Source organism: Choloepus didactylus, chromosome 3 (genome assembly GCF_015220235.1).
Source record: "Choloepus didactylus isolate mChoDid1 chromosome 3, mChoDid1.pri, whole genome shotgun sequence".
Lineage (NCBI taxonomy): Eukaryota > Metazoa > Chordata > Mammalia > Pilosa > Megalonychidae > Choloepus > Choloepus didactylus.
This window is the reverse complement of record NC_051309.1, coordinates 140,583,069-140,608,710: the sequence shown is the minus strand read 5'-3', so window position 1 is coordinate 140,608,710 and position 25,642 is coordinate 140,583,069. Positions and strand designations below refer to the sequence as shown.

At 36.6% G+C, this 25,642-nt stretch overlaps 1 protein-coding gene and 1 long non-coding RNA gene across 2 annotated transcripts in view; one reads left to right on the top strand and one right to left on the bottom strand.

Annotated features, from left to right (window-relative positions):
* The window catches only part of LOC119528819, a 47,487-nt gene extending 42,032 nt beyond the window's left edge, over positions 1–5,455 (bottom strand). Inside the window, exon 1 of the long non-coding RNA XR_005215768.1 lies at positions 5,400–5,455. This is a non-coding gene — a long non-coding RNA (uncharacterized LOC119528819). The remainder of the gene's footprint in view (positions 1–5,399) is intronic.
* A 398-nt stretch (positions 5,456–5,853) lies between these two features.
* On the top strand, positions 5,854–23,574 carry PGRMC2 (progesterone receptor membrane component 2). Its single transcript, XM_037830644.1, has 3 exons — positions 5,854–6,271; positions 19,855–20,010; positions 21,455–23,574. Exons 1-3 carry the CDS (start codon positions 5,854–5,856, stop codon positions 21,550–21,552), a joined length of 672 nt encoding a protein of 223 aa, XP_037686572.1. The 3' UTR covers positions 21,553–23,574.
* Positions 23,575–25,642: the final 2,068 nt, after the last annotated feature.

Below are 25,642 nucleotides of genomic sequence, written 5' to 3'. Positions count from 1 at the left end.
ACGAATTTCTCGGGGAGAAATGAAAGATTCAGAGAGTAAGTTCTCTTGTTCTTTCTAATTGTAGCCCAAAGTAATCAGTACCAATTTCTTGTTAAAGTCCAAAATTATTAATGTTCAACATTGAATTCTCTGGCCCTTGTGAATTACAGTTCAAACAACAGGGTTTTTGTTTTGTTTTGGTTTGGTTTGGTTTGGTTTGGTTTTTCCAATTTTTGAACATTTTCATTACTCCAAAAAAATAAAAATAAAAATAAAAATACAAGTAAAAAAGAACACCCAAAACATCCTATCCCTGCCCATTATTCATTTAATTTTTGTCCCCATTTTTCTACTTACCTGTCCATACACCAGATAAAGGGAGTGTGAGTCACAAGGTTTTCACAATCACACGGTCATACCATGTAAGCTATATAGTTAAACAATCATCTTCAAGAATCAAGGTTACTGGGTTGCAGTTCAACAATTTCAGGTATCTCCTAGCTATTCCAATACACTAAAAACTAAAAAGGGATATCTATACAATACATAAGAATAACCTCCAGAATGAACTCTCACTCCATTTGAAATCTCTCAGCCACTGAAACTTTGTTTTGTTTCATTTCTCTTTCCCCTTTTGGTCAAGAAGGCTTTCTCAATCCCACTATGCCGGGTCCAGGCTCATCCCCAGGAGTCATGTTCCATGTTGCCAGGGAGACTTACACCCCTGGGAATCATGTCCTGAGTAGGGAAGAGGGCAGTGAGTTTACCTGCCAAACTGGCTAACAGAGAGAGGTCACATCTGAGCAACAAAAAAAAGTCTCTGGGGATGACTCTTAGGCACAATTGGAAGTAGGCTTAGCCTCTCCTTTGTGGTAACAAGCTTCATAAGGTCAAGCCCCAAGATCAAGGGCTCAGTCTCCGAAATTGGTAGTCCCCAATGCTTGTGAGAATATCAGAAGTTCCCCAGGTGGGGACGTTTAACATTTCCACGTTTTTCCCCAGTCCCTCAAGGGGGCTTAAAAAACAGGTTTTCTGCACCCTGGAAGTGAATTAGGTCCCTAAACAGAAGCTTCCTTTCCCTCAGTGTGTGTGTGTGGGGGGGGGGGGGGGGGGCTTCCTGTTCTGTTAAACTTATTCCAGGCCTCTCTTGGCAGAGCAGGTCCCTGTAATACTTGTGGTATGGAGTAACAGAGAAAGAGCACACTTTCTGTGGGCAGCCTGGCTCCCAAAGAAAGGGGAGAAAGTGAGCTGAACAGGCCACAAGTCAAGAAATTCACTGGCAGCACTGGAGTATGAAGTGTTATGTTGTTAACAGTCCCTCCACTTTTTATGAAACATCTGATGTGTGAAAGAAGTGTTTTCCCCTAAAATAGAGAAATAGAAAAGAATTACAAGAAAAAATCTTTCTTATTTAAGAAATATTTATTGAGTATCATGGTGCAAATTTATGAGCTAGGTTCACTGGAAGAGTCATAAGTACATTAGAGCTGGATGCTGCCTAACAACCAACCACTAACATTTGTAACATATTCATATATGTCAATGGCACATACTTTAGGATTTTGTAACAGTGTTGCCCTTCTTCCAGTGCCAATTTTTGTATTAGTCAGTATAGATTAGGTTTTGTTTGATACCAAACAAGTCCAAATAACTCAGTGACTTAGAAAAGCAGAGCTGTATCTCTCACTCATACTATGTGAGTTAGCTGGGGGCTCTTTTCCACCTTGTCCTGACTCTGGGACCCTGGTTGATGGAAGCAGCCATCATTTGAAACATTGTGAGGATGATGGATTAAAGACGGCCACACATTCTTTATCATACATTCCCTTCTCTACTTCAGGAGGTGGACTTTATTTCCCCTCCCCTTGAAACTGGGATACCCCTGGGACTGCTTTAACTGACAGAATGTGTCAGTTCCAGTGCTTTCACACTTTTGAGAGTCCTGAGCCACATGTAATAAGTGAGGCTACTCTGCTGAATAAGCCATGTGAACAGGACAGACCCTGGGACAACATAGAGAAAGACAAAGTTTCGGCCATTCTAGCATCCCACTAGAGTCCCCAAATTACTCCAGCCCCAAATTACTCAGACAATACCTACTGGAAATACACGAGACCCCAGGACACTTAGACAACTGCCCACTGAGCCCAATCAACCCGTTATCGTTTTATACCACTGAGATTTAGCATGGTTAATTATACAGCAATAGATATCTAAAACATTCCATCACCGTGGTAAAAGGCAGCACAAAAATTTGTACACAAGTTCTTAAAGCTTTTGCGTTAAGTGACATGGGTCACTTCCAATCACATTTCATTGGCCATGCCTGAGTTAAGGGGAATAGAGAAATGCAATTCTACTATGTGCCTCGGAGAAGAGGAAATATTTGGTGGATAGCCTTTATCAAAGGCTATCTTCATAGAGATAACAGGTAAATCAGGAAATTGATGCAACATCAAGGAAGAAAGGCTAACGAAGAGAAAGTAATGTAGATGACAGATGCTTGTAGCTGACCACTGGCAAGATGGCGACACAAGGAGGGAAAAAGGGCAGAAGGAGTCAGAAAAGGAACATCCAGAGAGGGGAAAGGAAAAATCTTGAGATTCAAGAGTTTAAAGAACAGAATAATTAAGAAGAGCATAAAATAAAAGGCCAAAATGGTACCATTGACATGGAATCCATAGAAATTCAAAGAAAGATCAGTATGGGCTGATGGAGTCACAGGCCTCAGGGAAGAGGTAAAATTAGAGAAGGAATTGGAAGGTAACAGAATTTGGATGGTTGGAAAAGAGAGTGCAAGGCATTCTTAGGAAATACATGAGTTAAGTCTTGGAATGAGGACTGAACATAGCAAGTAGGGAGAATGGGACTAGGTATCATAAGGGGAAATGTATGTCTGTTATAGAGGGTACATGTTGGACAGGAATAACAGATAAAGTGAACTAGGTTTCCTGCAGAATGGAGAGGCAGGGAAGCCATTTATGGATTTATTGAGGGACTTGAGTACCAATTTGAAATTTCTGAGCTTTCTCCTTTAAATAGCTCAGTACACTTGGTGATAAGTGGCTGAGCAAAGGAAATCTGTGGTCAGGATTAGCCCCTTCATTTAGGAATTAAGTAGGGAGAGACTGAGAGCAAGTCACCAGTCAGAAAGTTATCACAGAATTTAAAGCAGGAGGTGATGCATGACCAATGAAAAGTATTCTATTGAGATACATTTATGACCTAAGGGGAATAAAAAAGGAAGGAAGAACTCCTCTCCTAAACCAGTCTGGAGGGGTTAGAATCAGAATAAGCTGCTCAGAAAGCTCAAAAACAAACAAAACAAATAAATAAAAGTTCAAGTTTGGAGTTGAGACATTTATTTTATCAAAGAAAATGTTTTAATCTTTTATTTCTTGTGACAATGTTGGTTACCTACCCAACATTCCCCACCCCTCTTCTCTGACTACAAATCTTTAATGTTATTCCTCTCTTCCCTTCAACCCACTAAGGGAAAAGACACCTACATATACACTTCAGCTCCAAGATATGCTGATTGGCTAAGTCAGTGGTTCTCAACCAGTACCACTCCTCTAGGGAGTTCATGAGATGTGGGGGTGTGAGAAGAGGGTTGTTTTTTGATGTCAAAATGCCCTGGGGTGTGCCACCAGCATTTAGTGGATAGGGACAGAGATACTAAATACTCAGCAATGCATGGCACAGTGCTGCGTATAACTGCCAAGAGCAAGATAAACACTAAGCAACCATGGAGTCCCATGCCCCTTGCTCCTACTGCTTTACAGATAGCTAAAGACTCAGTTCTGGTTAGTAAGATACCAGGAGGGCCCTGCTCTCAGCTTTTGGGATGGATTTTTTCCTGTCTGGTGATGTCCTGGCCATATATGATAGCTGGAACTGCTACAGCCATCTTTTCCCCCAAAATAAATTGCTGGCACCTCTGTTTTGTCATCAAGTCCTAAAGCATTTTTACTTCTCTCAACCCTTAACTTTGTGGTCACTATTCATCCAGGTTTACATGGGACAATCTAGGTTTACTTTGTAATTATTAATAGTACCCCTCAAATTGTTCCAGATTAGAGAACAGATTATATTGTCACCACATTTAATCCCTATCAAGTCCTGTTCATGCTGCTTCAAGAAAGTACTTCTAATGCAGAGTCAGCAAACTAAGAGGACAGCCTGTCTTTGTACCTCCCTGGAGCTAAGAATGGCTTTCACATTTTTAAATGATTGAGAAAAATCAAAATAACATTTCGTGACACCTGAAATTTATTAAATTCAACTTTCGGTGTCCATTAATGAAGTTTTGTTAGAACAAACCCACACTCATTTTTCAAAGTATTGTCTATGGCTGCTTTCTCACTTTAATGGCAGAGACCTCATGGCCCACCACGCTTAAAACATTATCTGGTCTTTTACAGAAAAAGTTTGCCCATTCCTACTCTAATGCTACCACTAGTTCTGAGCCCCCTCATTTCCTGCACAAATACAGCAGTCTAATTGGTTTTGGATTCTTTCCCCCACCCCTAATGCTCCTCTAGGGAGGAGTTTTGCTTCTGTCACTTGCCTCTTCAAAATCTGCAAGTGGCTCCTTCAAAGCTAACACCGTAAAGGTCCAAGATCCTTGATACTGAAGACTACAAACTAGTTTTTCAGACTTTGTTTCTCCCCACTACTTAAAGTCAAAATGGACCACTTGCTATTACCCTAACAAGCACTCTTTAGCTCATACTTTAAGCCCCACCACCACCACCACGCTTCTCCATTCTTCTACTCCACCCCTGCCTGTTTTTCAAGATGAAACGAAACTGGTCACTTCCTTCTATCAAACCAGGTAATTCCTGGAGAATGGGAGGCTAAGAGCACAAGGAGGACAGGGAAGGATTCGAGAGGTTAAACGACACCCCAGGTAGATGAAACGGAAATTGCAAATAAGGCAGAATGGGCGAATAGAAGCACATCATCATCCTGAACACTTCTCTACTGCTGCAAAAATCATTGTGAACCTTTGGTCTAAAACGTGAAAGAAAATTCTACAAAAGCAGACTTGCTCAAAGTCACGGAGGGTGGCTGCTCCGTGGCAGTGGACATCACGTAGATTCCTGAAGCCAAAGAATCCCAGGGCGGGCCCAATGCATTTTCTCCGCGCATGTTAAAACTTCTGGACGGCAGCCTTGGGTCTGCGCGCTCACGCTCCCGCTTCCTGACAAGGACGACGGCGCCCCGAGGAGAAACAAACGCCCCTCAACTGAGTGTGCTTGCAGCTAAAACAAAACTACGTCTAGTCCCCCTACAAGCCCCCGGCCACAGACGTCCGCGGCTTTGGAAAGTCGCCCCAGCCCGACTCCACCCCAACGGCCGCCTAGGTGGTGAAGCTCCAGGGAGGAGCGAGGGCAAAGAGGTAAGAGCTCGCATACATGAACCCAGGCCGGGGAAGGAAAACGATTCCGGGGCGCACGCGCACAGCGAGGAGATTGGGCAGTGCGTGCCTGCCGGAGGGATTACTGAGGAAAGGAGAGCGCGTGGCTATCAAGAACCCGCGCACGCGCTGTAGTCACGCTCTGCCCGCGCGGCTTCTTTTCTTCTGTCCCGCCCCACTTCTCTACTTCACCAAGCCGAGGCGAGGAGCGAGAGCAGGGAAGTGTGGGGCGAGGTGGGCGGGGCGTCGCACGCGAGCGCGGCCAGCGAAAGAAGGGAAGGGGAGGGACAGACCAGGGACAGCGTTACCGCGTCAACACCCAATCGGGAGTCGACCCGACCCCACCCCCTCTCCTCACGTTATTGGCTGGGAGGCCCCAGGTGGGCGGGGCCTGTCGTGGGGTTGGGGAGGGCAAGGGGCGGGGAAGAGGGGGAAGGCGCTGGCGGGCAGTGATGGCGGCGGGCGATGGGGACGTGAAGCTAGGCACCCTGGGGAGTGGCAGCGAGAGCAGCAGCGACGGCAGCAGTGAGAGCTCAGGCGGCGCGGGAGCGGCAGCCGAAGGGGGAGGCTGGGCGGCGGCGACGTTGGCGCTTCTGACGGAGGGCGGGGAGATGCTGCTGAACGTGGCGCTGGTGGCGCTGGTGCTGCTGGGGGCCTACCGGCTGTGGGTACGCTGGGGGCGGCGGGGTCTGGGCGCCGGGGCCGGGGCGGGCGAGGAGAGCCCCGCCGCCTCTCTGCCTCGCATGAAGAAGCGGGACTTCAGCTTGGAGCAGCTGCGCCAGTACGACGGGTCCCGCACCCCGCGCATCCTGCTCGCGGTCAATGGGAAAGTCTTCGACGTGACCAAAGGCAGCAAGTTCTACGGCCCGGGTGAGGAGGAGGAGGAGGAGGAGGAAGAGGAGGGGGAGGACCACCTTGCAGCTCAAGCACGACCCCCCTTTCTTATCAGGAGTCCCCTGGGCACCGGGTTAGTTTGCCCAGCGTACTTGTCGCCTGGACCCCCGCGCCTTGGCTGCAGAACCTGGAACGTCCCGCCCCCCACACGTCCCCAGCCGCGGACACCTACAGCATTTTCCCCGAAGTCGGGGTCCCAGCGGTGCCCCAGGGATCAGCCCTCAGCACTCAACTTTTTCCCATACCATTACTCTTCTTAGCCTTTTATGCTGAGTTTTTCGAAATCCTTACAGTTTTTGACAAAATCCTTATGGTCACGCTGTTCCTCAGCCTTTTCTGAGCTTTTAGATTTCTGTGATGCGTCCGAGCAGGAGGGAGGGGAGATTTCTCAAGTAGGGACCTAAAGTTCTAGGCCAGTAATTCACAGCATTCTTTTCCTTACCCTTTTTTTTTTTCCTGTCTAATCTCCCCCTTCCCTCTCTTATGCCCCACGTTTAAGGCCACGTTTGGGGACACGTAGTTCCAAGTGTCAACCCTCCAGTCTGTGAAGTTCGGGCATTTAGCAACTGCTAGTACTCTCTTAAAATCAGTTTTAGTCCAGAGATGCTTTCCACGATTAACAGTGTGTGTGGGATGAGGATAGACCAGAATACCGATCTTGTTAAAGGCTGGCAAAATATTCGCCCTGAATTTTTGGGGGTGGGGCTCATATACCCAACTATCTGGTTTTTTACTTTTTTTTTTTTTTTTTTTTTTCCTAGTAGTAGAAAGGCAAGAATCCAAATACTCGTTGATAATGACTTAACTATGTTTTTTCACTTACCAGAACAGAGGGGAGAAAACTTAGAAGTCCTATAAATTCATACCCCCTGCACTGTTTTGAAAGGATTTTTGGAGTTTTGCTTTCAGAGAAGTTAGTATGTAGGGCAGTTTAGAACCCTTCTTTTACAGTATAGTTGTAGCATACATTTCAGATTATGCTAATGAACTTCAGTTCAGACTCATGGAACCTGTTCGTGTACCATAAAATTGAGCAATATTGTACATCGTGGTTGTGTAGTATGAATGCTAAGCTTAAAAAGAAAAAAGAAGTGACCACAATAAACATAAATGATAAAATGAGAAACCTCAGAGTGACCTGTTATTCGAAAAAGTACATCCAGGACCTAAATGCAAGGTGGTTGGCTTTAAAAAACAAGCTTGATTTAATCTGTTAGTAAGTGAGATTTATTAACGCTTGCAAATATATACTTCTGATTTGGTTGCTTGGTGGCTGGCAGATATTTTAGAAGTGATTTGGTTTGTTGTTTCTTAATTGGAATGGAGATAAGAAATGGAAGGTTTTCATTGTTGAACTATTTAATTTATTTCTGAGTTTCTTGTATTTCTGTGTATGTATTTACAGTCAATCCAACCAAGTTACAGATAGTTTATAAAGAGGTTGGTTCTGATTATATAAATATGAACACAAGGTGTCTACCTACTTATATCAGCTCAAATGCTTAATACTTCTTTGTTGTTGACTTAAGAGCATGTGGGACAAGAGATTAGGGGTAAAGTACAATATTTAAACAGACCAAATTAGTTAATTTTTTTAAAGTCAGGAATTTATTCAGTATTTCATACCCAATTACCTTATTGAATGAATTCTTAATTACCAGTTTAATAGCACAAAAAAGATTTAAAATTTGCAATCAAAATTTTACAAAAGGACTTACTTTTAAAAGAATTTCCCCATTGGTATTAAAATGTGTGTTTGATTAGAAATTGTACACAGGTTTAAATTTTTTTAGAGCTTACCCAGCTGTAACATCTGCCTTTGCACCTCCTGCCTAGACTGCCAATGAAGCAGTCAGAGCAAAGAGGCATATCAGTCCTCAGACATTATGCCTGGCCACTATCTGAAAATAGCTATGAGAGACACCAATAGACATGGTTTGGCAGTCTCCAGTGGCAAATATTCTGTGGCAGAAAATATTAAGGTAAAAAGTGGTAGGTGTAATGTAGATAGCCTTTATGTGACTTGAGCACTGAGAGGACTCCTCAGATAATAACTAAGAAGTCAGTTTTAGGTTAGTGTCCACCAATCCCTAGCTTCTGATTAACGGCCTAAAGGTGATAGTCAATTATTTTATTTCTAGGTATCAATCAACAACCCAATAGAGATATTCAGAATATTTTACTATTGAAAGGAACCTTAAAGATAGCCAGATCATCTTGGGGGATTGGAATATGTTTATATTTCAGATTAATAAAGGTGGTAGCACTTTCCTGAATTCTTGGAGCCAAATTTCTGGTAATGAAACAAATGTAAGTTCAGTTTTGCCTTTAGTTTTTATTTTCATCCCAAATTAAGCAATTTTGTGGCAGAATTATTTAGAACGATAATCGTTATCTAAGAATCTTAGTAGGTTGAAAGAATGAGCTGAGTATAAAAGGAAAACCTAATTTCTATGCCCAGCCAATATCTACTCCCATTTCACATAATGGTTTTAGGATTAAGGATTGTTTTATGAGATTTTTCCATAACATTAAAGGTACTTTCCTTTTAGGTCATACATTTTTAAAGTTCAGTTTCCTGAGAAATTAAATATTGACAACTTAATTTAGTGGAGTAAAAACATTTTGGCAAGCAGTTGGCATTAACTGCATTTGTCAATATTAAATTTAGTAACAGTTTAAGCACTTAGCCAGCATGTGAAGAAAGTGTGTGGTCATGTAAGAAACAGTAAATATGGGAGGAGGAAGGAAACCAGATTGGTTAAGCACCTAGTATATTAAACCCATTTATTTGTTATCTCCACAGTACTTCAGTGAGGTTGGTAAGTATACCTCCCCTATAAATGAGGAGTTTGCGGTTTAAGGTATCTTAGATAAATTGACTTGAGTCACACAGACAGGGCGTTTAAATCCAGATATATTTGACCACAAAACCTGTCTACACTATTTCTAGTCAGCTACATATTGAGATAAACTTGTGGAGAATCTTATGTTGGTTTTCTTATGGGAACTCTTTGTTCCCATAAGGATTTAAAGCCTCAAAGAAACATACTTTTATGGCTTTATGCTGCACTGTGGAGTAGAGTAGCCACAAGCCATATGTTGCTATTTAAATTTAAATTAATTAAAATTAAATAAAACTAGAATTTGAATTTGTCAGTCACACTAGTCACGTTTCAAGTGCCTCAGTAGCCACATGGCTACCATATTGGACAGCACACTTTACGGACTATTTCCATCTTCTCAGAGAGTTCTATTGGAAAGCATTGATTCTAAAGGTCAGGGTAGAAGGAAGAAGGAACACCACCTATTGATCTTATTATCTTATTTAATTTTCATGGCAATCCTATAAAATAGGTATGGAAACAATCTTAGAGAGGTTTTACCCAAAGTCATGTATTTATAGTGACAAAGCAAGTTCTAACTGACTTCACAGGCTGTCCCTTTCCATTGTATCACAATATATCTTCTTTCATATGTTTTCAGAGTGAAAGTAGATTTGGAAGACTCGAACAGACACAATTTAAGACAATAATTTGTTTTATGTTACTTTAATGGAACGCTACCAAAACAATGCTTTATTTGTTCTTTAAAAGAGCAAGAAATTATACAATTGACCTTTCTAATAATTTATCCCATATTCCTGAAACTTAGGTACAGTGCTTTCCTTTTACTCCACGTGGAATATTCTTGGACACATACCAAAGCTATATTTTCTCCAAGTTAATGTCTCACCTTTTAAATTTCACTGAAAAGTCACATAAGAAGTACCCCCGAGGTGACAGTATAATTGTGAGGGCCTTGTGGATCACACTCCCTTTGTCTAGTGTGTGGATGGATGGGTAGAAAAGTGGGGACAAAAACTAAATGACAAATAGGGTGGGATGGGGGGAATGGTTTGGGTGTTCTTTTTTTACTTTTATTTTTTATTCTTATTCTGATTCTTTCTGATGTAAGGAAAATGTTCAGAAATAGATTGTGGTGATGAACGCATAACATATGATCATCTGTGAACAGTTGATTGTGTACCATGGATGATTGTATGGTATGTGAATATATTTCAATAAAACTGAATTAAAAAAAAAAACCAAAAAAATACCCCTGAGATGCCTAATATTTAGGAGCACATATTCCTTTTGAATATTTTTCCTCCTTTTTTTTTTTTTTTAACTTTGTCTCCAATATGTTAACTTTTGTTTAGCACTTTAATTTGCAGAATTTTAGTTGAAGCAAGAGTTGCAACATATATACCAGACCCAGCCTGACCTCTTCTTTCATGGATGTACTAAAGTTGATACTACCCAGCTCTCATATCAGCTTCTTTCTTTGTAGCCAACTAGGTCTGTTGTTTGGGATAATCTCCATATACATCCATTACTTACCAGTAAGATAGAAGGATCAGCTAAGCTTTCTGATGAATTTTGACATTCTGCTCAAATTTCTTCTGGTTATTTCTACAATAACTATGTGATTGGCTCTTCTGGGTTCAACATCATTGTTTTTAATCTTTAAGGAAATTGTATTCAATACTAAAGAAAAGTATAAAAGGATAGCTTAAAACAAGTATGAGACCAGATGTTATTCAAACTAAAAGAAAGGAGTTAGGCATTCAAGTTCTTTTAATCATTCTTTCAGTATAATCTGTGACATAGCCCAATCCTTACCCATGTACCCATCACAGACATCACTAAATAACTGCTATACTCTTTTGGAGTCTACTTCCTGCCTCAGGACCTTCACTTTAAATATGAAGAAGGAATTTCATGGATTTCGTTACAGTAAAACCTTGGATAAGATATTGTGAGGAATGAGAGTTAACTGAATCTTCAAAACAGACACATCCCTACCCTCATGGAGTTTATGTTTTCTGAAGAAGACAGAAATAAACAAGCACTTAAATGCATAATTACAATCTTTAATTAAATGTGTTATCAAGGAAATGAATAGGATATGGAAGAAAGAATTGTGAAAGACCTTATTTAGATTAGGTGATTAAGAAAGGTACCTTATTTATATTGGATTGACAAGAAAAAGATTGACATTTAAGCAGAGACCTAAATGATCCAGCCATACAAAGATTTGTTGTGAGAATGTTCTGAAGCCAAGTTATTCCTATGCTTACTAAACAATTATACTGAATAAATTGAAGCCATCTAGCAGGAATTTTATCTTATTGTGGTATACTTGTCAGGGAAAGAAACATCCTTATCCCCTTACTGATTTTCAGATTTGAATTTAGCCTTCAATTGATAAGTATTAGCTCAGTATAGCTTTTTCCATCTCTTTACTTTTAACTAATCTGCATCGTGTTTTATTTTCTCTTATAAATAGCATATAGTTGGATTTTTCCCATTAAATTAATGTCAACACTGTTGTCTTTTAGCAGCTTCATTTATGTATTTTGTGATTACTGGTATATTTAGGTTTATTTCTGCCATCTTATTCTGTGGTATTTCTTTACCATACTTTTCTTTGCCTCTTTTTTCCCACATTTTTTCCATCTCAAATTGATTTCCTTTATTTGTTCCAATTTTTTTTCTCTTCTGATGTGGATACATTCTATTTCTATTCTTTTCATGATTTCTTAAATTTTTTTGCCATATACGCCCACTTCTCCTTTGAATAGTATGAACAAAATGTTAGCCAAACATCAGTTTTGTGTTGATTAGAAAAGCTCCTCTTTAAGATATTTTACTGCCATTTGGCAGAATATTTCTTAATATATATATATAAAATTATCATGACTATAAATGTGGATGTTGTTCTCTGGTGTTGTGTAGTACACAACCATATGTTGTGGCCCTGGTTAGAATTTAATCCCTCTCACCATCCTATTTTCCATGTAATTGGTACTAGAGTTTGTGTTCCACTGTATTTTTAAAAACTTGCCCCCAAATTAGTTACTACATTTATTAGTTATTAGCTTTACTTTAAAAAAAAAAAAAGTCCTCATTTAAATTTGCCAACGTAGTTACCATTTCCTTATTTACTGCTACTTTGTGCATCTCATTCCTTTGTTCAGAGTTCAGTTTTCCTTTTGTGCCTTATATCCTATAGTTCATACTTTGGTAGAAAAAAAATCTGCCTTTGTCTTCACTCAGGAGTAATAGTTTAGATTTAAGATAAAAAATGTTAAATTGACTTTTGTTTTAGCTCCAATCTTCAATAGTATTTTGTCAATATCATCTCTTTCTGTTGTTGACAAGGAGTCTGCTTTTTTGTTTAGTTGTCATTCTAAACAAATGTCATTTGATTTATCTGTTTTTTCCCTTTTGTTTGAGATTATTTTCCCTTTGTCTTTGTGGTTCTGCTCCTTTACTAGGACTTATCCAGGTGTGGATTTGATTTTATTTAATGTGTGCCAGACTCTATACTAAAATCTGAAGGTGAGTGTCTTTCATGTATTGTAGAAAATTCGGATCCATTATCTCTTCAAATATTGTTCCCCATTCTCTCTTCCTTCCTCTGTAACTCTTACTGAATATACATTAGCTTTCCATTCTGTTCTTCATGTCTCTTAAGCTTTCCTTTGTATGGTCCATCTCTTGGTTTCTTAATACATTTTAAGCAAACTTACCATGGTTCTTTAATCTACTTCTGTTTTGTTTGTTTGTTTTTTCTTGGAGGGCCAGTTATCCTACTTGTATGTGCTCACTCCTCCTTGGTGGTTTATTTCTTTATGTGGTTTATAGTTTTTATTGAACTTCTCTTTAGCAGTTACTGGTTTGTATTTTGTTTTGTTTCTTGGGGTATTTTCTGTGATGTTCCATGAGCCCTGGTTTGTGGAAGTATCCCTGAAGAGTGGTTTGGGTTAAGTTTTAAAATGGGGCCTCATTTAAGTTAAAAATAATAATAATAATAGCGTTTATTTCATCTTTATTCATCCTGTAGGTAATACATGCTCAAGATAGAAAATACAAAAAGTGATACAGTGAAAAATAAGTCTTCCTATACCTACCCCCCCACCACCACCGTTCACCCCCATCACCATGTCCACTCCCAGGAAGCAGGAAACCATGCTGAGAAAATAATTCCAGAGCTATTCTGTGCTCATACAAGCATGTGGATATGTACTCTTCTCCCCACACTAATTTTAGCATATTCTGTTTATGTTTAAAACTATTTTAATATCTTAGAGCCTTTTATATGGTATAAAGAGAACCATCTCATTCTTTTGAATCCATGCACAATATTGTGCTGTATGAATATATTATAATTTAACAGTCCGCTATTAAGGAACCCTTAAGTTGTTTCTAGTCTCTTGTTATTACGTGTTGTAATAAATATTCATTTCATATATCATTTTAGTAAATGTGAGTAAAATTATAATTGCCTATAAAATAAATTCTTAGAAGTAAAATGACTGAATCTGAAGGTATGGGCAGTTTTAATTTGGGTATGTATATCTGAATTGCCCTCCAGAGAGGTTGGACTAATTTACACTCATGAAAATGCCTATTTCCTACTCCCTTGCCAAAAGTGCAATATTAAACTTCTTGGTCTTTACCAATCTAAGAGATTAAAATGATGTCTCATATTGTTTTAATTTATATTTCTCTTCTTAATGAGGTTAGATATCTTTTCAAAAATTTGAATCATTATATTTCCTTTTCTATGAATTGTCAGTTCATTTATCCTTTGCCACAGTTTTTCAACTGTGGTAATAGTCTTTTCTTACAGATTTTAGATGTTCTTTATAAAGTAAATCAGCCTTTAGTCTATGATATGAGCTGCAGGTATTTTTTCTTAGTTTGTTGTTTGTCTTTTTAATTTATAGTGTTTTAAATCATGTAAAAAATTTTGGTTTTATGATTTCATGTTTATCTTTTATGGCTGCAGGGTTTTATGTCATACTTAAACTTTTGCACTTAAAGTTTTTTTTGTTTTTTTTTTTTAATCTTCTGTAGTTTCTTTAGTACTTTTAAGGCTTCATTTTTTTAGTTCCATTTGGAATTTATCTAGAGACAAAATAAGGATCCAACTCTCCTTTGTTTGTTTTTTTAACAGAAGGCTCCCTAGTTGTCCCAACATTTATAGAATAAACTTTATTTTCCCAACACAGACATGAAGTATTACCTTTCTTGTTTGCTAAATTCTAGTAGATATTTGTGTCCATGCTCTCTTTTCACCTTAGAATTATTCTGCATGCATTGGGTAAACTCAGACCTCACTCCTACGTGTGGCACAGGCCTGGGGAGTTAATGTTTCAAAGTCTTCCACTCCCCTACACCATCCATGAGCCTTGGATGCCAAGTCCCTGATCTCAATCCACTATGTTGCTGGGAAACTTCTAGTTAGAATTTCTGAAGCAAGACTGGGTTTTCAGGTCCTCCTAGGATTCAAGAGATGATCTAGTTTGGCCTCCAACTTTATGCAAGTAAAATAATTTCCCTATTTGATAGGTGAAGTGTCTGAGGACTATAGAAATTAAGACTTCCCCAATTTCACATGGCAGGTAGGTGGTAGAATAAATAGTAAGAGCCTCTAGAACCCAAATATCTTGACTTCTTGAGAGATTTTTCCCTGCTGCCGTCTCTAAAAGTCTTGGGACTTCCTGGACCTAAATATAAAAAATAATACTTATTAGTTTGAGTTCATTAAAAACTTTTACTTGTCTCATTTGTTTCTATGCCCAGTATAATTCTAATTGGAACAAATTACCTACTATAGAAGTATTACTAGATTTTCAAAAAACTTACTTTAATAATCACAAAAGGCTGTGGTCACAGCAAGCCAGAAACAGTGCTATTTATAAACTTTAATGAGTTAAAGTTTGTCTCTGAGAGCTGTAATTGTTATGCAATGTAAATTACTAAATGCTTGTCATGGGGTATTTCTCCTCTTCATAAATACTAATATAGCTATGTAATTAATAATTGCAAAATTATTTGTTACATATTTTAGATATTTTTTTACTTTCTCCTATAATTTTCTGATCATTAAGTTATTCTTTAAAACAATGTTTTACAATGAACATACGTTGTTGCCTTTTTCTAGAATCTGTCACCCCCTTTCTACCTGATGGTATTGAAGTAAGCAGTTTCAGGATACAGTAACTAATAAATTTATTGATTTTTTGACCTTTGTAAATCTTCACCACAAGTTGTTTTTACTCCAAAAACTAATATAGAAATCCAAATTCTAAGTTTTAGAATGTCATTTTGATATATTTAACAATATCTTTGAAATACAATTCATCTTTAAAATGATATCCTAGAATATTTCTTATATGTATATAAATAGATTTAAGAGCATCTGTTGTGATTGAATAATTGTTCATTTTTTGTAGCAAGAATTTTCTTGAAATTTTGAATCCATTTTTGCATCAGCCTTATATTACAGTCTTTGATAAGGCAAAATAATTTCTCTTAGTTACTACTAACCATTAATATCTAAATGAACCTTTGTAGTCAAAACCAGATTCATTTAAATAAGCCAGCCTTTATTTTTTGGTAAGGACCTAATACCATTTAATATTTGCTTTCCTTTGGTAGCTCCCTGTTATTTTAATATTATGGTTAGCCAGCACAGGTATTAAAATGTTCGAATTGGTAACATTTGGATTTGTTATGTAAGAGAGTAGGTTGCAGTGATGAGATGTGCTTCTGGCTACCATATTATGATTGCAGGACATGTCCTTTTTATCAGACCTCAAATTTTTCCTTTTTCAGAGTAAAACCCGTCCAATTCCAACTCCATTTAATGTACATTCTTTATGGTCTTGCCATAAAAAGTAAAGAAAATTGTTACCAAAAAGACCTTTTCAGAAGTTAAATACTTCCTGAGAGAAATTCTAAACATGTGGAGAAGACAGTTTGACATAGTTTAAGGTGTGGGGGAATATGTTAATCACTATGAATCATTCTTTTCAAGAGTTAAACAAACAAAAGTTGGATCCTTATTTTGTCTCTAGATAAATTCCAAATGGAACTAAAAAAAAAATGAAGCCTTAAAAGTACTAAAGAAACTACAGAAGATTTTGTCTAGAATTTGACTTTGATTATTAATTGACTTAAGTCAACTTTTACAAAGTCAAACATGCAAAACCAAAAAAAAAAGTTTTATGAAGTTTTGTTTCATTTTGTTTTCACGAAAATTCATTCAGTGTCGAGGTCTCCTTAGAGAAAGTGGCAAAGAATTTTATTAGTGAATGCACTGGTGTATATCATTATAATCAAAGATGGAGGGTTTTCTGATTGCTGTTCTTATAATGATCATTGATTCTTCTCTCCTTTATACCATTTAATGTGTTTTATGGTTAAAAACATATGGTTAAGGTACTCTTAGGTACCCTGAAGTAGACTGACTTTTGCAGGCCAGGAAAGTAGACTTTATAACAGAATGCTAAATAAAACTTTTGGTGTTTATTGCTTTTTAGTTAATTATCTTCAACTTTGATTAAGCAGTATTCTAAAATTTCCATTCCCTTGAAATTTCGTAATTAGTAAAATGTGCTAATTTTTGGGATTGCCATTCCCATGTTTGGGTTTGTGGGTCTTCTGTGTGTTTTCTTAAGGTGTACTGTTTGGAGTAGTTAGAAAAGTGGAAATAGTATTTTCAGTTCTGTCAGTGACTCTGGGCAAATCACTTGAATACCTCTGCTCCTATTTTTATCATCTGTCAGGTAGGGAGGGCAAAAACTCCTAGAAAATTCCTAAAAGTCAAAGTATCATTTTACATTTGTAGGTTGTTATAGTCCTGATCAGTTTTATTTTCCTTTAGTGTGTTTCACTTGTCACTGTTTTAAGTTTATAAGCTTTGGTTCAGCATACATTAAGAGGCTATATAATGTTTATAGATTTTTTTTGTCATTATTTCTCAAAAAAAAAGAAATTACATTAGCTCCTTGTTTATATTTCCTCAATCTCCTCAAAGCAGCCATTGCCACAACACATATAGAGTTCTCCTAAAAAAATAAAAATTAAAAGGCACAGCTGCTTTAGGGTGGGCTTCTTTTCTTTTCTGAGGGACCATTCTTGCTTAAGTTTAGAAGTTAACATTTTCCCTAAAATAACTCCAATTTAATGAACTTTGGATTTTACTCTGTAAATAGAGATAGTGTTGAATTTCTTTCTCTTAAATGCTTAATACCCTTTTGAATGTCAGTTGAAGTAATAGGCAAAGTTTGAAAGTTATAAATATTGGCCAGTGGTAAATAGTGTCCCATTTTCTTAAATAGAAAACAAATTTAAAAGTACTAGGTGGTATCTCAAGTTTACATTAATTGGAGAATGATTAAATATATTAAGAATACATCCATTCAGTGGAAAAATATATAATCATTAAATGATAATTTTGCTAGTGACCTAATATCAACTAGCAATATAGAAAATGCCTAAGAATGAGAAAAGCAGGATGACAAAGTGCTTTACAAAAATATTGCTTTTATTTTCATGTTAATGTATTAATACCTAGTAATGCTACTTTAAAAATTATTGCTAATACCACTTTTATTTCCATGCAGTAATTTTTCAGAGGAGTTTCTTACATCCCATGAATTTTATGATGCAGTGATTTCTGTGATCCACATTAATGTTCATCAGTTTTTAGATTTTTGCTATAAGTGAAAGTTTGAATTCTCTCAAAAGGAACAGATCTTTTCTGACATATAATCTTCAAATTTCTAAATGCTTTCAAATATCAATATGGATAGTGTCATTCTACACATTTAAATCAAGGAATTTCCAGTTTTCTCTACTTGGTTACTTCTCATTAGAAAAATATTTATTCTCTAACTTACATTAACCCTCATTGACCACTCTGTTGCTCATGATAGTTAAGCCAATAATTGTGGTTTTAAAATTATTTTCCTCTAAATAACCTTATCATATATTGGATAAGTTACAGATTGAGGAAAAAAAATGTTTTTCCTTTGGAAAATTATGTATAATCATAATATGATATCATATGTATTTGCACTTAATGCTTAAAAGCATTTTAAAAAGAAAAATCTACTTGGTTTCTCTGCAGCATAATGTTGAAACAGAATTATAGGTATTATTTTCCCTCTTTTATGAAAAGAAACAACTTCAGACCCAGAAGAGCTACGTGAGATACCCAGAATCACCTAACAAGCAATGGAGTTAGGTTTTTAACCTCTTAAAAGCTTTTTATTACAAAAATCTTTTTAAATGGCCAGACATTACCATTTATGTATATGAAGTAAAATTTTCCCCCTTCATTCCTCAGAATGTTACCACTGTGAAAAGTTTGGTCTGTATTCTTCCTGGTGTTTTTCACACATATACAAACACATATAAAATATGCATACATGTATATTCCTTTCAAGATTCAAAGCAATCATATTATATACTTATCAGATTGCTTTTTCAGTAATACAGCATGAACTTCTTTCTGTGTACATACAGAGTGACCTCATTCTTTTTGATAGTTGTGTGGTATTATTAAATGAATGCAATATCATTTATTTTAAACCAATTTCTTGATACAGAAAATTGGATTGTTTCTATTTTGTTAATATTACTGACTTTTAAACAATTGAAGTGTCCTTTATCATATATTGGAGTGAGATTTTTAAGATAATAGCATTGTATTAAAGTGAAACCATTTGCCATAAATAAATTTACCATAAATGAATCTATTAAAGAGAATATGGAGTTTGTCCTTATTTGGAACTGTAGCTCATTCAGTGGGAATAAATTTATTTCCTACTTCGTCAGGCACCTTGAGTGTGCAGAGATGAACAAGACACTTGCTGCTCTCAAGGACAGATTTTGGAATGGTTCACTTCTGTCAGCATATAATCATACCATTCTTCCCCAGAGAGTGGTACCTAATTTCTTAAAAACAAAATGCTAATCATCACTTAACATGTTATTCCAGAACTGTTCCTTATAGGCACGTCTCGTGTTTCCCATGACAAATGAAAACCATTACTTTCTTCAGTGACTTTTCTCACTTTGTATAGTATAATTGTATATATATTATAGTAATCAGGTGATATTTATTTTTGAAAATGGGTACTATTTCTGATCAGACCATTCATTCAGCAAATAATTGTTGAACATCTACCTGTGCTGAGCACTGAACTAGACACAGGAAGTACAAAGATGGTGTAGTCTCTGCTCTCATAGCATTACAACCCACAAAGGATAAGAGAAAGAAGAATGTTTTAGACTCACAGTCCACCTAAGTTTTTACATAGTACATATCCAGTGGATGTTCTGTTGATTAATTCTAGATTCTACTTTTAATTAGCAGTAATCGATAAAGCATCATTTCCCCTCAAGCAAATTGGCTTCCAAACTTAACTGCTTAAGTTTCCTCTTCTCCCTAAACTACCACAGTCTTCATCTTTGAACATATATTTTGGGGTATCTGAAGTAACTGAAATTTAACATTTGGATGAAAAGCTTTACTTTGGAAAAAAGGGCAGATTTCCAAGAATTTTATTATCCCATCTAGTGTCTGTACATGTTTTGAAATTAAGGCTGTCTACCAAATATGAGTCATGGTGAGGTTTCTTTTATTTGACTTTTTCTGTGGAGACATTCTAAAATATTGTTATGTAATCTAAAAAATTTCTTTTCTTTTTCTAGCTGGTCCATATGGAATATTTGCTGGTAGGGATGCCTCCAGAGGACTGGCGACATTTTGCCTAGATAAAGATGCACTTAGAGATGAATATGATGATCTGTCAGACTTGAATGCTGTACAAATGGAGAGTGTTCGAGAATGGGAAATGCAGTTTAAAGGTACCTTCATTTTGTGGAGTTATTTGGAAATACAAAGTATAAGGCCTAAGAAATGCATGCCATTTCACATTCTTGAAGAACCTAAGAATGTCATCTGTTTTCACGGCCATTATAATTTGATGATATTTAAAACATAGGTAAATATCAGTAGATTGTTACGTGTGATAATTATTTTGAAAATATATATTTAAAAATTGTTACAAATTATAAGGGACTTCTAACAAAGATTGTGGTCTGTTTAGTCATACAAGGCTTGTTCATTAAGTTATAGATTTGGCTTCTTTTTAAAACGATTGTTATCAACAATGTAATTTATTTTGAAATGATTTTTTCATTGTTACCTTTGAACCATGAAGAAAAAATGTCATTTGCCTTTATTATACTCTTGGAACTTACATCAGTTATTACCCTCTATTTGCCACTCTGGAACAGCTATTTATCTGACCCCTTAATCCCTTCAGAACAGCTATTCTGGCTTCCTGGCATTTGTACTGGTTCTAGCATACAAAGCAATCATTCTCTTGGTTTATCAGTTAATTCACTTAACTTACTTTCAAATTCTTGTCCAAGAAACAACTAATGATGTATCACCTTGGACATACAATGGTAACATAAAAACAAGCAAAGTAACATATCTAAGTAGAAGAGAGATTGATAGAAGAGGGAATAATGTGACAAGGGCTGACAGGAAGACCTCAGAGGACACAGGATGGTTAATACCAAATGAATTTCCTTCTCTTTGTTTAGCTTATTTTCTTGAGAACTAATAACATATGTCACATTCTCTCCCCAAGAATATTTCCTTGTTGGACCCGCTTACCATGTGCTTCTGTACCTAACTCATTTTTCCACTCCCTTCCTCAGTCCCAGTCCTCAGTCTCAAGAAAGTCACTGTTTCCTTTTTCATATTCTCTACTCCAGAATATTAGCTCTGAGGTTTTATTTATCTCACTTCTTTGCAAAATCCAATTTATTTATAGATTTTAAATTACTTGGAATTGCCCTACTTGCCATCTTATTTCTCTAGTTAGAATATTTTGAGGCTAAGAGTTAAAGAACTACTCTGAGACTCACAGTGCACATTAGAATTAGAAAAATACATGTCCCCAGACCTAACCCCAAGAGCTCTGGGTGGGTAACTCTTAGATGGGTCCTGGATATGTATATTTTTTAAAAAAGATCTCCAAATGATTCTGATGCAGTGTCCTTAATTAAGAACCACTGGTATGTAATACTGCCCTTCAAAGAATAATGCCCAAGCCTTTTAAGTTCCTTAATCTTTTCTTTTGTTCAAGCCTTACATGTATTCAAAGACCAGCCATTGTAAACAATAGGAAGAATTTTGCTATTCTGTATGATTAACAAGGCAAACACCTGCCCCTCTGTATAGTGGAATATTGGACAGAGTTGATCACTACTGATTTACTTTTGATGTATCTTTCAGAAAAATATGACTATATAGGCAGACTCCTAAAACCAGGGGAAGAACCATCAGAATATACAGATGAAGAAGATACCAAGGATCACAATAAACAGGATTGAACTGTGTAAACAACCAAAGTCAGGGGCCTTCAGAACTGCAATTCTTACTCCCTTTCACAGAATGTTCTGCATCTTTGGGTATAGTTCACCTGCTGCGATTTTGTACAAGATAAATGAGTCTCACTATGAAGATTTGAATACTAGACACTATTTATGCTGCCAAACTCATTTGTTGCAGTTGTTTGCAATGTCTGGTGGTAATGTCTGGTGAAAAAAAGGAGACAGGAATATTTTAAAGAGAAGAAAGTCACAGGTCTCTCTCCCTCCCTCTCCTCTCTTTTAATCAAAAACAACCACATATGTATTTGCTACTATTCAAGTGTACAAATCTCAAAAAAACAGTAAAGGACTCTGATTTCACATGCTCTGTTTTTGTTTTAGCCATGAGGAGGGAGGAGACCAGGACAGGGGGAAGGAGGTATTGCACATCAATTTGAGTAGTTTAGGTTACTGAAACATTAAAATGTGAATTCCCTAATTTTTCTCTTTGGGTTTTGTCAGCGAAAAGAAAAACAAACCTTTATTTCTAAGAAATCTTTGGAAATTAGGAGAAGGGATTTCAAGTGGATTTAAGTCAAAGCTAATTCCCCAACAGTAATATCATTTGAAACCATAATCCCTTCCCTTCCCCTCGATCAAATCAATATTAATTGTGCCTTATTTCACTTACATAGACTTGAATTATTTTTAGGGAAAGCCCCTATATGAATTCAGAAGTCACTACAAGCAGCGTTGAGACTGAAGTTGTAATGTTCTGTTGACCGCAAAACCTTGATGTCATTCTGTGTATATAGAATGTAAAAGGAATATTCAGTGTTACTGCCATATATGTTAATATACACAAACTCAGTTAGCATTGTAATGGCCAAATGCATTCCCCCATGCTTTCCTCTTTTCAAAAAAATGGAAAACAAATCAACAACTCTAGCCCCCAATAGCTGCCTAATTTAAGGAGTCTGACCCTCACATCTCAAGGGTGTGGGTGCACCACGGGGACATGGTGTGGATGTCTGTGTGGATGTGTCTGAATGTGTGTGAGCGCGCCTGGGAAGGGACTCTTTCTGCAGATACTGTAAATACACGTACCGTTTTAATAAAGCATGTACAATAAACCAAAATAAGTTTGAGTTGGACTTTATATACAAAACTGTAAGCCAGTGCATTCAGACATGGTAGTCAGGAGTGTGCATTTGATTCAAGATAAGGGAAAATCTTGGACATGAAAAGCAGGCACTGGTTAACCAAGTTGTACACATTGTACCACATTCACTGTAACTTCAGGAAGGAATTCCACTTTGTGGAACATTCTCAAAAGATCTGAAATTATTCAGGTAAGAATTGATATATAAAATGTACATATTTTTACTTTATATTTTGATGCCAATTGATTATACTAGTTGTAATAGCACTCCCATCTATAATTACTGAACACAAAACAATAAAGGATATACTGGTAGATACTAAAATTTTCCATGAGATTGAAAAGGCCCTGCTAGAAGCCCTATATTTTTCAATTACTTGATTTCATCATGACTATTTCAGGTTCTCAGTTGGGGACGATTTGCACCAAAAAAGGCAATTTTATTTAACAAGTCACCAATTAAAAGACTTCTCCTTTATGGTTGTAATATATGCAGAAGCCATCAAAGATAGGGGAACTTTTAACTGCAATAATAAGCTAAAGTATGTAAAATACTATATTCTCTAATACTGTCTTGGAATGTTTTGTTGAAAATGAAGCACTTCAGCCAAATCTTTGCTGAAAACTGGTTATAAAGACTGAAAAGTGTTGGTAAATGCTCTTTGTGTTTTATGTAAAATACTTTCTAAACAGAAAATTTGTTAAAGTACTTGTCCTTTGTAGTAAACTGATATATATATGAATCATTTGAACCTGAAGTTTAATCTACACATGTGAATATAGAAACCCTAAATATTCATGCCATAAAAATTATGCAGTCTATTAAGAAAAACGAGTAATTTTGTGTTTTGGACTTGAAATAAACAGTGTTCTATAGATAATTCCTCGATTTGAGTTAAATGTTTCTCATTCAGGTAGTTTGGGCAGTCTTTAAGCAGATGGGAGTTGTGCTCATTACTGTTTCCCCCTCAGCCAGTATTTCCCGTTTCCCTGATAATTGGAATCACTTGAGGTGCTTAAAATACAGATTCTTGTCCCCCAATTAAACCTACCACTCACTAAAACAGAATCTAAAGAGAACAGGCCTCAGAATCTTTATTTATAAGGAATGCCTCTTGTAATTCTTAGGAGTAGGCATATTTGAGAAACACCACATTTTCTTTTCAAGTTATCATCATCGATCTTTGTTATCTGCTTGAAATGGAACTTACTTTTCGATAATTTTGGTCTGGTTCTCTTTGGTTTTGTATAGTTCCTTAAACTTCCTTAGGGTTTTTGAGTTCCAGATCTGAATTTGTTGCAGATATTTAAAAATCAGGAGATTTCACATAAAAACCTAATATGTGGCTTCAGAAAATAACACATTTTTATTTTCTTTAGATATTTATCTTTTGATAGCATCTCTAAGTTGGCACGTCTCCCTGATGAAATCTATCCTGTGTGTACTAGCCAATTTCTCTCCCATTAGGAGATGAGTCCATTACATCAAGTTTTTAAAACCTTGACTGTGGTCCTAAAGATGATGCTTTTGTTTTTTGACAGTATCCTACCTGCCTTTCTGAGATATGCAGAATCTGACACTATATCTACCTCTACCAACAGTCTAGAAAGATGATACGGCAGACTAGCACAGGAGAAAATTCGATCTCTAGAAAACTTGATAATGAATCAGACTCTCCTTATCCAAGTATTCCATTTACCTCTATTGACAACTGAGAAGTACAGCAAATTGCTAGGAAATACACCATTGTCATGTTAACACAAAGTATATTTAACCTTACAGAGCATTTGTGGATCAGAATAATTTGGTGATATGTAACAAGAAATTTAATAAACAGTCATTGAATAGTATAGTGGTGGTTCTTCTCCTCCCCCTAATGAATTAAAAGTAGTAAATGCTTATAAGATAGCTTTTGAGTATTTATCAGCTATCAGTTTGGTAGAAGATACTAATCACAGAGATTGTGATCTATTTGTGGCATGAGACAAAAAAGTTCAAATAAAGACCACCCAACTTTTATTTATTGTGTTAAGACAAAAAACAATCCCTAGGCAATGTGAGAAAAGCCTGTGTCTCTACACCATGCTCCTGAGGAGACCCCGAGCTAGATATCAGCTTTGTATTCACTCAGCCAGCATTTGGCTGCCTCCATCTATTTCATTCAAGAAAGCACTTGATATACTGTGAACACTATTCTCAAGAGATGAACTTACTGTATCCCTGTAAGACCCAACTAAACTAAATCATGGGGTTTGATTGAAGAAGACTGATAAATATTTGTACATGCTAGTAAGTATTCTTTTGACAGCATTATTTGAATGGCTGCATATAGTATTGTCCCAAATACAATTTTTGGTGAAAATACAGGATACTCTATATAGATGTGATCCCCATTATGTTAAAAAAAGAAACTTGGGGAAGAGAAAAGTTTAGAAGATAAATCAACAAAATTTAAAAGCAAAAATAACTACCCTTTTCCCTAGTTGTAAAAGTAGGGAAAACATCTTGACCAAAAGGGGGATGTGAAAGGAAATAAAAGGGATGGGAGTATACTTGGGCTCATTCTATACAATGAGCCCAAGTACAATGGGCTCATTGTATAGAAAAGTATAAAGAAAATAAGAATTGATCAAAAATTAGAGTTAAGTACAAACATTCCTGAATATCTCTCCAGTCCCTTAATATGTACCTGGGATCACAGTGTATTCTCTTACTCCAAAGCTTTAGACTCAAGATACTCAATCTTCCTTCTAGATATCTCCACCTGACTATTCCCTGATAAATGCATCATTTCCCTCCAAACTTGGTCATGCTCTAATTTTTTTTGTTGTTTTTTTTACTTTAAATCTAGGTTCTCTTTTATTTTTTAATTTATATTTATTGAGATATATTCACATACCTTGCAGTCATACAAAACAAAGCGTACATTCAGTTGTTTACAGTACCAT